Source organism: Podarcis muralis, chromosome 10, assembly GCF_964188315.1.
Source record: "Podarcis muralis chromosome 10, rPodMur119.hap1.1, whole genome shotgun sequence".
Classification (NCBI taxonomy): Eukaryota; Metazoa; Chordata; class Lepidosauria; order Squamata; family Lacertidae; genus Podarcis; species Podarcis muralis.
The window spans coordinates 70,035,128-70,049,456 of record NC_135664.1 but is presented as its reverse complement, the minus strand read 5'-3'; the positions used below and the strand labels follow the sequence as shown (position 1 = coordinate 70,049,456).

The window sequence follows — 14,329 nt, the reverse complement described above, 5'->3', positions numbered from 1 at the left end:
TTTTTTGCTAGAACAGAAAGATCCATCATGGACAGGGTTGCTTCTTTTGCATTAGAAGCACAGAGATCTGAACAACTTCACATGAACTCACAGGAAAACAAATGTTTCAATATTATCTGAATGGGCTTATTTTTCTTTGCCTTGTTACGTAATTCTGAGCATTTATAGCACTACGTAGTTCAGATACTGGGGCTGTCAGGGATCTCTGGCCATGCACACAAAAACTGGAAACCTGATAAAACTGTTTGATAAAGAACAGTGGACTAGATGGAGCTTTTGCCTAATCAGGTAGTCCTAAGGATCACTTCAGGAGTGCCTGGTGGGCTCTGGTCCATGGGGTCATGAAGAGTCGGACATGACTAAACGACTAAACAACAACAAAGGATTACTTCACATACAAGCTTGTTGGGGTCATCTAAAAAAGGTCTACTTCAGGCAACATTTATTCACGCTGTAAAATCTAAGAGGAAGCAGAACAGGATTCTTTCTGTGGTGGCCTCTCTTGGAAAAGTCCATCTAGCCGTTCATTTTAAAAGGATGAAGAACCACCTTTTGACAGGAATTAGCTTATCTATAAAAAAGTAATTTATTAAAACATACATATGGAGTTCACATACCATAGCACATTCACTATGCTAAAGATGTGCTGGATGAGAATGTGTGAAGTGAGTTGAATACTATAGAAAGGAAAACTAGGAAAACTATGTTCCTTCTCTATTGTCTTTGGCCTCTGAAAACGACATTCCTCTTTCAACAAGCTTTCCAAAATCTTTATCTCAGCTTATATATGTCTAGGGAGCAGGGCTGCATTTCACTCTGTCAACCCTAAACAATAAAAGTGTATTTGATCACCAGTCATCACTGACAACAGCCACTGGTCTGAATCCAAAAAATGTAGCACCGCCACAAGTTTTCCACTGCATGCTTTTTAATTTTTATGTACACTGCTTAGACAGAAACTCTGGTAATTTAAGCATTCTCAAATAAATAATAATAAATAAACATTTTGTAAAGCCCAAGTTTGGACATGGAGTATATTCTAGTAAGTGTCCAGAGGTGTGTGTGTGTTCACTGCTTTCAGAATGTAAGAAATCTTATTTGAATGTTATAATTGAAAAGTTATTTTTAAGGACAACTCCCATATGAAATTATCTACAGCTTCTGGCAGTACTTAACCTCAAAATAGATATCTGATAATACATTCTGAAATCCCATTGAAGCAATTACACAAATTGGCGGGGGGGATAAGCTAAAATATACTCAAGATAAATGAAATAGGGATATTTAGTGATTTAACCTAAAATGCATAACACATTATCTCATTATTTCTTCAATTTCACTGAGCATACCTATTTAGAAAGCAGGGCATGTGGAACAAAAAAGGCGAGCTGAAAAGGCTACAGATTAAAATATATGGGAGATAAAATATGCACCTGGGGAACCAGCCATTTGCTGGAAGGTATATCAGTTTGTACCTGTTAATAGAGATGGACTGTGGGAACGAGGGATATCAACAGCAAGAACTGACAAGTGCCCAGACACAACTAAAATCCTTCCCTCAGTGGAATTTGTGATACAGCTCTAATTCTCAGAAAGGAGAATGTGTTGTCAACTGCTATCACACTGCCAAACTAGGAAGCTCTCAGTTCTTTGCATCAGGCTCAATGGGACAAGATGATTCGCCAGTAGAGATGGACTTGAATTTTTAGTTCTATTATAAGACACTAACTATGCTTGTTTGCTGCTCTGAGGAAAGCAAACCCAGCTTATCCACAGCCTCAACAAGGTACCTCAGGAAAACCTCGCTTCCTTCAGCCTCAGCTTCCAACCTATACCTATCCTTACCCCAACAATATTAGAATGATAAGACATGACTGTTGTCCGAATTAAGATGAGGTACACAGAACACTTGAATTGTATTACAGTGGTACCTCCGGTTACGAACTTACCGTATTTTTCGCTCTATAACACGCACCTGACCATAACACGCACGTAGTTTTTAGAGGAGGAAAACAAGAAAAAAATATTCTAAACAAAACAGTGGATGTATGATTTTTGTGGTTCATGCTGTGGCCACAGACATGTGATCTGACGGTGAGTTTGGGGTAGCCCAATGCAAAAATCCTGAGGATCCATGTGGGTCCATGCTTTGTAACCACGTTTTTGCACCACTGCGGCCCCATGAAACAGTGGGTGTGTGTGTGTTTTTTGTGCAGGCTGTAGCCATGGACATGCTATGTGATCTGATGGTGAATTTGGGGTGACCCAGTGCAAAAATCCTGAGGATCCATGTGGATCCGTGCTTTGTAACCACGTTTTAAGTGGGGAGGGAAGGAAAAGCACTCAAGGGACAAGCAGCACGCGTGGGGTGTGTGGAGAAGGATGCTGCTAATAATGCAGGAGAGGCTCCTCTCCGGCTTTGCTCCTTTAGAACAAGCAGGCTCTGCGTCTCTCCTTCCTCCCCAGCAAGGAAACCACGATAGTAACCACTCTGAGACAAATCAAGAAAAATTGCGACCAACACTCTCCCCCAACAAGCGCAGTGAGGTCAAAACACACACACACACAGAGAGAGAGAGAGAGAGAGAACTGGCCTTAAAGTCGCAGGGTGCTGGGGGAGTGAATGGGAAGCAAGAGAAGGAGAACGATCCCTCACACACACACAGACACACAGAGTGTCAATTCTAAAGTCGCAGGGGCGCTGAGAGAGCCCAGGGGCGCAGGGAGAGTGAACGGGAAGCAAGGGGAGAAGGAGCCCTTACACACACAGAGACACACAGAGTGTGGATTCTAAAGTCGCAGGGAGAGTGAACGGGAAGCAAGGGGAGAAGGAGCCCTCATACACACAGACACACAGAGTGTGGATTCTAAAGTCGCAGGGAGAGTGAATGGGAAGCAAGGGGAGAAGGAGTCCTTACACACACAGAGAGACACAGAGTGTGGATTCTAAAGTCGCAGGGGGAGTGAAGGGGAAGCAGGAGGAGGAGAACGATAGCTCAAGCACACACACACAGCCCCTACAGTGGCTAATCCAAAATCGGACAGCAAAAAACTGCAGGCAGGGACAGAGAGCAGGGGTTGTTTTAAAGCAGCCAACTCCCGCTCTGCTTCTCTCCCTCCTCCCCGGCTCTGCTAGCTTACAGGAGCCGCTTACACCCGCTTTGCTGTTTCAAAGCGAGCCACGGGCTGCTCACGACTGCAGGATATTCCCCCGCCATCTGTAGGCATTCGCTCCATAACACGCACAGACATTTCCCCTTACTTTCTAGGAGGAAAAATCTGCGTGTTATGGAGCGAAATTTACGGTAATCTGTTCCAGAGGTCCGTTTGTAACCCGAAGCTGCTCATGAGACGCGCTTTCACTAATGGCACCAAGCACAAACAGGCAAGCCAAAGAGTGAGTTAACAATGTGCTTTTGGAGCAGCATGGTACTCTTAATCTCAGGTTTCAGGGTTCAAGCCCCACATTGGGCAAAAGATTCCTGAATTGCAGATGGATAATGATCTTGTTCTAGATGAGAACTTGTGCCTTATCGAAACACATTTAATTCAACTGCCTTGCTGGTACCTCTTAGCAAATGTTCCTGGTAGTTTGAAATCACTGGGCCGTTTCAGAAGTTATGCTAGACCAAACCAACGCTAGGTATGAACATGTAAGCACTCACGGGGGGCGGGGGGGGGGGGGGACATGGCTGCCTTATTCTTCTGCTCCTGCTGCCACCACCAAGAGCTAAGTCATAGTGTATGTAGCTTGCGTTAGGTCCCAACCTGGATGCATGGTTTATCTCCCACAAACTAACCTCAAGTGGTAACTGGTAAGCCAAGAACAAGCCTGGCTCATGTTTTTTCTAGAGCAAGACAAACTATCAGCCCAGCCTCAGATGCAACAGTAAGCCAAACTATGGCTTAGCGTGGGGTAGTGAGGTGGCAGCAGAAATGAAGGAGGAACGAAGAAGCTGCAATTTTTCCTGTGCATCCCTGCATACTCATTCATTCATGCTCAGCCATGGTTTAGCCTAGTGAACTGGGCCTCTACTACTTTCACGATCCTATAAGAACATCCATCAGTATATGTAAGCTATGACTACCTTCTCCTTCAGTATTTACAAATATATATAAACTCACTCATTACTTAATAGTAAGTCCAGATTAGTTCAACAGGATTTGCTCTCAAGTTAAGTGTGCATTTCCGTATTAGTGGATACCTTTCTATACTATTTCCCTATTTCCTTTCTGAAATTCGAACTTTATTGAAACCAGATAATCCTTCCTAACATTCAGAGTGTGTCCCAATGACAAAAACAGTCTCATTACGTAACAACCAAACTTTGTTTTCCCAATTAAAGAAGGCCTTTAAGATAGAAGGTTGGTGGGGTTGTCATTTTTAAAGCAATCCTTACAAGTCCAGCGTTATGCAAGTTTACTCAGAAGTCCCACTGTGTTCAGTGAGGGTTACTTCCAAGTAAGCGTGCACAGGACTGCAGCCTGAACTAGATAACAAAAATCCTAACAATAAATAAAGGCAGATACATTCACCAATTAAAAAAATTCTGACAAGCTCTCACCAAGACATAGCATTTGCTAAATGCCAGATAGCTTGTTTCAGAATACAAAAGCCGTTCCAACCAAGTAGGGGCAAAACAAAAGGTTAGGAGGAGGAGGAGGGGAGAGAAAGAAATCAATAGAAGCACATAAACATATCCCTCTAGAAGACAATATTGTCCAGTTTGTCCTTCACCAGTTGGCTGGATTTCTCCACCCAGTACACTACATTTTAAAGATACAAATACAGATCAAGTTGCATCTCAAACACTCAGTTTTTTAGACAGCAGCTACAATTACAGCCTTTAGAATTTTTACATCCATTAGGTAGTTGTCAACCATGCCTTTAAAACTATACCCAGCACAATTTTATTTCACCGTAAATTGGTGCATTAAAAAACTCTGAAGAAATGTTGATGCTTTAACAAATACCTAAGAAATGGTCAGTGGATTATTCACTAGCACATTACAACTGAGGAGATAAACTAGAAAAGGAAAGCAGCCCATAAACATTGCAAAGCAAAATATGCATTTTTTTTCCTAATTCATGGCAACACTTTAAAGACAAGAGGTCTATGATTCTCTATTTCCCCATACATTAGTTTTGCAAGTGACACAGAAAGAGGGATCTAGACAGCTAGGCAAAATAAAGGCACTAGACCCACGGCAGCCTCAGGCAGCCTTCCCATCAAACCCTCTGTGCCTGCGGAAGGACTGGGCAAAGAGAAATAATCTTTCTTCTCTGCAGAAAGATGGGGTGACGGGGGACACCTGTTTCAGTTCTTATCCAAAGCTGACTCTGGGTGAGAAGAGACACAGCTCTTTCCTGAGCCTTTCTTGCTTACCAGAGTGTTAAACCATCTCAATGCAATGAGGATGGCAAGATGTTTAAATAGTATAGCATCCACTAAGAGTGACATGAAGAGGCTTATGAGGTGGGTATGTCCTCTGGTGTTGCTTGTTTGGTCAGAAATTGTTGTCCATATTAACTTCAATATTTGTGGATTCTTGTGAGGAGGGGACTAACAGATGGACAACAAAAATGGATCCTGCAAGTTTTTATTGCTGCAAGGAGATCTATATATACTTCAAGGTTGGAAAGACAAACACTCACTATCCATTCCTCAATAGTCTGAAGATCTTACCTGATTTTATTTGAATGCAAATTATAATTGTCAATTTCCTATTTGGACTTATGGAGGGCTTATGGTAATATATATGTTTACATTAGGATGGATGGATTATTTATCTTTTTGATGGATTATTCTTATTGTTAAAGTGATCTGACTTTCTTTCTCCCCTTTATTTCTGTCACATTTGCTATTTTTTTAAGAGTAGCATGACTATATCCTCTTTGGGACAAGTGGCACATCTGCAAGAATCTCTGTTTATTCAAAAGCTCTGTCCACTAAAAAAGGGCCTGCACTATCTGAAATAATTTAAAGCAGGGGAGGTTAAACATTAGTTTTGGGGGCTGATCCCCCCAAGCATTTTTTTCTGTCCTCCTCAGATCCCACCAACTTTGGTAGTAGCAGCAATAAATAAATAATATGTACACCTCTCTGCCAGCCCAGCACCCCAGTAGGGATACAGATCAAGTTGATTATTTAATTAGTGGAGTGGGGCAATAACCCCCTTCCCAGCTGATCAGTACAGGTCAGCTGTGGGAGGTGAGGTGCTGCTGTGAGTGCCTGGGTGCACAAAAGATTATGGATTGGAATAAGGTCCCAGGGGGGGGTGGAGATGGATGCATGTAGCCCTTGGACCAAAAAGCAGGAGACACTTCTGACTTAAAAGTCTCAGCCGTGGAAAATACCCTATTATGGTTTCCAAAAAAAGTCATTAGTTGTTTTCCTGAATTAAATGCTAGGCAATAAAGTCAAAGGTAATGGGCCTATTTGAAGAAGCAGTGGCATCATTCATTCATTCATTTAGCTACTAGCTATTTCTATACCGCCATAGCATAAAATACTAGGGTGGAGTGTAACAATAAAAACACCATTAAAAATAATGCAAATACTAATTAAAGTGACTGATTAATCAATAAATTAAATATTAAACAACGGCAAAGGCCTGCCTGCATAAAAAGGTCAAGAGACGCCTGAAAGTCAAAAGTGAAGATATGTGCTGAATCTCTACTGGAACAGTGTTCCACACCAAATGCCTCCCTTCTAGTTGAGACCAGTCAAGCCTCTATAACACTGATGACAACTAATAGCGCTCCTCCGGATGATCTCTGCGATCAAGGTGGGATATAAGGGCTCAGGGGACATAAGGTACCCTGGACCCAAGTTGTTCAAGACTGTGTATATCAACATAAGAAGCTTGATCCTGATGCAGTAGCATATGGGCAGCCAGTGCAGATGTTTTAGACCAGAGGTGTTGTATGTTGCTTGGCTGGTTGCCTCATCAGCAATCTAGCCACATCTATGAATCCAATTTGCAGTAAATTTTAGCAAAAGATATGTCATCCTCAAGCCTCCAGAGTATGTTCGATTTCACTGAGGCCCTCAGCGGCAAATAAATTCATTCAACTCCACCAGAAATCCAATCATGATTGAGAACACCCTTTTTTCAGAATTTCATAATAGGAAGGAAAAAATGGCACCTATTCAGAACAATCTTTCTTTTCTTTTTAAAAACCCAAGCTCCTGCTAAAAGAGCATCCACTTTAATTTCCTTTGTGCCATTTACTTTTTGCAGTCAGCTTGGACAATAAAATTAATAGGTCACCTTTCATTTCCAGTCAGTTTTACTTTCAAAACCTCATATTGTACCTCAGCACCGCAATGCCTTGATAGCAAACACGGCAGGAGCAAGCTTCCAGTGCCCACACAAGAACTATTTCAATCGATTTCTTTTGTATCCTAAATGTCAGAACTCATGAGATCAGTTTTCATTAACAGCTCTGTTGTATAATCTTCTAACTTACATTTTCAACCTAAGCTACAGAAATGAACAACCTTAGATTAGGTCTCTCAACCCCACATTCAATATATGGAAAGGGGAAGGCAAAAATGCAAGGTAATTTATCCATTTATGCAGTTCACAAATCACCATCTGACCATTACTGTAAGAATAAAACAAGGTAACTGCAAGCAGCACTCTGGTCTCCTTGGAAAAAAGGGCTTGTGTAAAAGTAATAAATAAATGTGAGCTCTGGCCCTCATGCAGTCCTTCTTTAAAACACAATATGGTTAAATACAACTTAAATAATAATATCAAATGATGAACGGCAAAGTTATTTGTATCACTTGATAAGATAATAATAATAATAATAATAATAATAATAATAATTGTATGGCCTCACTGATTAAAGGTAGTTCAGGTGAGATCATCTTGGAGAGGCACAGGAATATATCCAACTCTGCAGCTCCGTTTACACAACAGACTTCCAAGTGCACACAATGGAGCTTCCTTTTTCTGTCCTGCTTTTCCAGATCCACACCTACCCTATAAAAATGCTCCTGAGAGTGCGAGACCCTTTTAACTCTCTGGGGTATGATTTTGGAGGCGCTGTGGGGGAGGGGGGCCCAATCCACATCAGTTTAAGGTTCCCACTTTACTGCATTTCAAAATTAAACGGAGTGAAACTTCACAAGTGCAAAAAAAAATGAAAGATGTTACACCAATCCAATCACATTCATAAATAAGGGATTCTGCATAAATATAGGCTGACACATGAGTTTATACCAACCAAGTGTGTGATCATAAGTGCCATACCATCTACCCGTATTTTAGAAAGGAATGTGAACAAAACAGCAACACGGTGCAGATGGAAAGTTAAAAAGGTAAAGGTAAAGAACCCCTGACAGTTAAGTCCAGACGCAAACGACTCTGGGGTTGCGGCGCTCATCTCGCTTTACTGGTCGAGGGAGCCGACGTTTGTCCACAGACAGTTTTTCCGGGTCGTGTGGCCAGCGTGACTAAGCAGCTTCTGGCGAACCAGAGGAGCGCACAGAAATGCCGTTCATCTTCCCGCCGGACTGGTACCTATTTATCTACTTGCACTTTGACGTGCTTTCGAACTGCTAGGTTGGCAGGAGCTGGGACCGAGCAACGGGAGCTCACCCAGTCGCAGGGATTCGAACCACGGACCTTCCGATCGGCAAGCTCTAGGCTCAGTGGTTTAGACCACAGCACCACCCGCGTCCACCCAGATGGAAAGTTACTCCAAAAGTGGGCAGGGTCAACAAATTGGAACACTACCAAAAAACGAAATTGAGGAAAGGCTCATTTCAGAAAGCAACAATGTGGGAAGGCTCTAGCCAACCTACTCACAAGACGTAGGCAGCACAGATTAAATCAACTAATATCAGCTTCCCTCAAAGAGGACCATTTTATCCCATCAATAACTGTATTGGATATGAAATTGTTTATATATATATGAAATTGTTTTATATATGTTTTTATTGTTGATGGTTTTATTAAATTGCTTCAGGATATTTCATAGTGATTCATAAATGTAATTGAGGGTGGGATTCAACAGTGCAAGCATTTCTGCTTGCCAGATGGAATGAAATCTTCTCTTCTCCTCCTACACTCTGTCCTGGGGGTTCTCCTGACCCCCTCCCCTGAGTCAATTTGTAGGAGGAGTGAACAGGAAGAGAAAAGCGGAAAATGGCCAGTTACGTTTGTGGTACTTGTTGGACTGGCTGCCGCTAGCACACCTATTTAGTTGAATCTGGACCTAAAGAAATAGATGAAAGAAAGCCCCACAGACCCATATACAGATATGACCAGAAGATGTGAGAAGACTCATTCCATTTCTTAAATGCATGAATGCAAGTCTTACCTCTGCCTTTCTACATCACTAACTAATACCCCCTCTCAATATAATCTTAGCCTACTCAATGGTGTTCTTGTTACTACTTCACATTCTCCACAGCATTGGAGTCTCTCAAATTAAAAGTCCCTGGGAGAAGCTGAGGCCCTTTCTAGCCGGTCCCTTAAATTTTTTCTTTTACCTCTGCAGATGTAAAGCCACTCTGATTTTGATTCGGAACATTCACTTCTACACAAACAGTCTTAGCCAAGGAGGGGTGCTAACACAACCCTCTACTTTTCCAGGTACTTATCTGTACAACTGGAGTGTTTTGATGCAGTTGCATCTAACACCATTTCCCCTTAATCCAGCACAGAAGAGTCAACATGCACGCTGCTGCACTTAGACAGAGTATTAGACAAGCCTGGAGACACCCAAGTTCAAATATGCAGTCAGTCATGAAGCTTACTGGGTGACCTTGGGACAGTCGCTCTCTCTTTCAGACCACAGGGTTGTTGTAAAGATAAACTGGAGGGAAGAGGATCATGAATACTGCCTTATTCTTCCTGGACTCATAGAACTATAGAGTTGGAAGGGACCCCAAAGGTCATCTAGTCCAACCCCCTGCAATGCAGGAAGTCCAACCCCTCTGAAAGGAACTCCTAGTCTAGGCATTAATATTACACTTTCCTTTGGCTATAAGGCTTCACTTCCACCAATTCAAGCAGAAATACTGCTAGAACAGAGTGGAGAACTGTACCACACTTTTTTTGAGACCCCTTCCCCCCAAAAAACTAGGTAGAGCTGCTCAAGTGGCCAACTGTTGGGCAGGGTACCTGATCAATGGTAGGAACATCTCCCACCAATTCTAGCCAGCAAGACAAATGGTCAGGAAAGAAGGGGAGTTGTAGTCAAGCAACTTCTGGACCAACGCTGGATAAGGGCCCAGAATTTCTTAGGTTCAATCCTTGGCATCTCCATGTAGGGCCAGGTAAGACTCCCTGTCTGAAAGCCTGGAGAGCCACTGCCAAACAGTGTAAACAATACTCTTCAAGTACAGGGCCTATGTTCCTAAAACGGATTTTCAATGACATATCAAACATGACTTATATTTGCTTGGCTGTTTTACTTGGGGAAGGGGTGGTAGCTCAGTGCCCTTACATGTGGGAGGATCCCAGTTCAATCCCCAGTGGCGTCTCCAGGTAGGGCTGGGAATGTCTTCTGCCTGAAAGAACGAGGAGCTGCTGCCAGTCAGTGCAGACAATATTGAGCAAGGTGGACCAATGGCCTGATTCTGTATTGGGCAGCTTCCCATCCCACCTGTCACTGCACAGTGAAGGGCCTTCTCAGTGTTTGCTCCCACATGTTGGAACTCCCTCCCTACAGAAGCCACACTGGCTCCTTCCTTGTTATTGTTCCACTGGCAGGTTAAGAAGATCTTCATGTTTCAACAGGCTTTTGAAAACTGACTGCTTTTAATGAAGAGATGGTGTGGTGCTGTTTCTATTGTAATTACAGTGGTACCCCGCAAGACGAACGCCTCGCGAGACGAAAAACTCGCAAAACGAAAGGTTTTTTCGTTTTCGAGTTGCCTCGCAAGACGAATTTCCCTATGGGCTTGCTTCGCAAAACGAAGCTTGCCCCGGGGACAGCGGGTCTTCTCTTTTGAAGCAAGGGGCGGCGGGGAGATCGCTTCTCCCCACCGCCCCTTGCTTCAAAAGAGGTCCGGGGGCAGCGGGAAGCGCTTCCCGCTGCCCCCGGACCTCTTTTGAAGCAAGCGGCTGCGCTTCTCTACGCAGCCGCTTGCTTCAAAAGAGGTCCCGGACCTCTTTTGAAGCAAGCGGCTGCGGGGAGATCGCTTTTCTCCGCAGCCGCTTCCTTCAAAAGAGGTCCCGGACCCCTTTTGAAGCAAGCGGCTGCGGGGAGATCGCTTCTCTACGCAGCCGCTTGCTTCAAAAGAGGTCCTGGACCTCTTTTGAAGCAAGCGGCTGCGGGGAGATCGCTTTTCTCCGCAGCCGCTTCCTTCAAAAGAGGTCCCGGACCCCTTTTGAAGCAAGCGGCTGCGGGGAGATCGCTTTTCTCCGCAGCCGCTTCTTTCAAAAGAGGTCCCGGACCCCTTTTGAAGCAAGCGGCTGCGGGGAGATCGCTTTTCTCCGCAGCCGCTTGCTTCAAAAGAGGTCCCGGACCCCTTTTGAAGCAAGCGGCTGCGGGGAGATCGCTTTTCTCCGCAGCCGCTTCCTTCAAAAGAGGTCCCGGACCCCTTTTGAAGCAAGCGGCTGCGGGGAGATCGCTTTTCTCCGCAGCCGCTTCCTTCAAAAGAGGTCCCAGACCCCTTTTGAAGCAAGCGGCTGCGGGGAGATCGCTTCTCTCCGCAGCCGCTTGCTTCAAAAGAGGTCCAGGGAACACCTGCCCCAGCCGCCCCGCTTCGGAACGCTGCTCCGAAGCGGGGCTGTGGGGCGGGAACCTCTCCCCCCGCCACCGGGCATCGGAACGATGCCCCGATGCCGGGCGGTGGGGCGGGAACCTCGCACCCTGCCGCCGGGCATCGGAACGAGGTCCTGGACCTCTTCTGAAGGCAGGCGGTGGCAAAAGTCTTTGCTCCCCCCGCCTGCCTTCCCGGGACAGCGGAGACTTCTCCGCTGCCCCGGGCGATCTTAAAATGCTGGCGGGCGGGAGCGAAGCGTTCGCTGCCGACCCCCAGCATTTTAAAATCTCCCCGGGGCAGCGGAGACTTCGCTCCCGCCCGCCAGCATTTTAAAATCGCCCCGGGACAGCAGGGGCTTTTAAAATGCTGGCGGTCGGCAGCAAAGACCTCCTGTCCCCGGAGCTTGCAGGGCGGGAGGTGGGAAGAAGGGCTTTTCTTCCCACCGCCAGCCTTCAGAACAGCCTTCTGAAGGCTGGCAGTGGGAAAAAAGCCCTTGTCCCCCCCCCCCCAGCCTTCAGAAGAGGTCGGGGGACAGACTGTCCCCGGACCTGGTCTGAAGGCGGTTTCCCTAGGAACGCATTAATTGATTTTCAATGCATTCCTATGGGAAACCGTGCATCGCAAGACGAAAAACTCGCAAGACGAAGAGAATTGCGGAACGAATTAATTTCGTCTTGCGAGGCACCACTGTATCTGTATTGTTTTAATAGGTTTTACATAGATATATACAGTTTTAATTCCAGCCATGTTTAATTGTTTTTATTTATTGTTTCCTCAGGTTTTCAGCAGTTCTTATTTTTATCTGAAAGTCGCCTTGAGTCCCTGTCAGGGGAAAAGGTGGGGTATAAATAAATACAGTGAAACCTTGGCTGTCAAACGTTTTGGAAGTCGAACGTTTCAGCTTTCGAACGCCGATAACCCAGAAGTGAATGCGCTTTCTAACGCGCTTCGGAAGTCAAATGGCTTCCGAGGCGCGTTTCTCCATTTTTTCAATGGATTTTGCAGACTGGCAATTGCGCCTCGGTTGCTGAAGGTTTTGGAAGTCAAACGGTCTTCCGGAACAAATTACATTCGACAACCAAGGTTCCACTGTATGTAACAACAACCACCACCAACCAGGTGGTCATATTTGGGAGAAGGTAACATAAATATACTCATCAAACCAGGTTTCGGTGACAGAAGCCAGACCCAGGTATCTCTAGAGCAGAGTTAAAGGGGGAGAACCCCAGTAATGCAAGGGATTCCAGGGATCACTGTGTCTCTGGGATTGACATACTCCATCACAGACAGTTCCTCACAGACCTACACTCTCTCCCTCAAACTCTCCCTCTCTCCCCCACACAGAGACACACATTCTCCCTCAGACACACACATCTCTCCCCTTCTCGTTCTCACAATCTCTCTCCCCCCACACACACACATACACACAAACAAAAAACAAACTAACAAACTCACTCCTCTCTCTCTCCCTCAGACAAACTCTCTTGACCAGGCATAGGCAAACTTGGCCCGCCAGATGTTTTGAGACTACAGTTCCCATAATCCCTGACCACTGGTCCTGCTAGCTAGGGATCATGGGAGTTGTAGTCCAAAAACATCCGGAGGGCCAAGTTTGCCTATGACTGCTCTTGACACACACACACACTTTCTGTCACTCTTACAGACATTAATCCCTCACAATCTCTCTCTCTCTCTCTCTCTCTCACTCACTCACTCACACACACACACACACACACACTCCCTCTGAGACACAATCTCTGACACACAGGCAATTCTCCCCCAAACACACACACGCATTAATCACATTAAACACATACACGCATTAATCCCTCACAACCTCACTGTCTCTCACAGACACACACTCTCCGACCCCCATAGGTGCCAACTCCCTGGGGTGCCCGAGCACCCACGACATCCAACCATGAATGGCACCCACAAATGCCGTTGCCAGGGCCCAGCTGGCTCTCCTGCCTCCGCCACCGACTCTCTCACACTCCCCTCACAGAGCATCTCTCCCTCACGCGCAGGCCCAGTTGAGGGCCTTTCAGGTGCAGCCGCGAAGGTGAGGGGGCGGGGCGGCTCCCCACTGCCCGACCTCCCCTCAGGCCCTGGGGAGAGGGGCCGGCCCCGCTACCTGATGACGGAGATGAGCAGGCCGGAAGGGTCCTTGCTTTTGCTCATGCTGCTCCTGTACCGGCCAGTCGCCTCAGACGCCGCCATCTTGGGTTCAGCCTCCGACAAGGGTCGAGACCGCCTACGTCCCCCGCGTTCCGCCTTCCAGCCAATCCGCACGCAGCCTAGCCGCCAAACGCCCTATAGCGGCCGGGGAGAGGCGGGGAGGACGCCGGGCGCTGCGCGTCTTCGCGCGGTGCACTCTGGGGCTTGTAGTTGCCAGGGATTCTCAGGTGGAGGCTGACAGGTGGGAGAGGCGAGGGAGGCAAATGGACCAAGGATGGAGGCGGCCGCAGCGAGAGAAGCGGAATAGCAATTTTGGGTTGTTGCTTTTCACATTTGCTGATTTTTTATTTAGTATGATGATAAATTCACAAAACACCTTGCGGTAAGATGGAAAAGAAGAAACCCCTTGTAGTCGTAAC

General features: G+C 45.8%; 1 protein-coding gene across 2 annotated transcripts in view; it reads right to left on the bottom strand.

The window, feature by feature from the left end:
• EXOC4 (exocyst complex component 4) overlaps window positions 1–14,000 on the bottom strand; it is a 343,578-nt gene extending 329,578 nt beyond the window's left edge. For both annotated transcript variants that reach the window (XM_028746503.2, XM_028746504.2), the window contains exon 1: window positions 13,867–14,000. In XM_028746503.2, the coding sequence (XP_028602336.1) occupies window positions 13,867–13,952 (86 nt within the window). In that variant the 5' untranslated portion in view covers window positions 13,953–14,000. The remainder of the gene's footprint in view (window positions 1–13,866) is intronic.
• Between the last annotated feature and the right edge of the window lie 329 nt (window positions 14,001–14,329).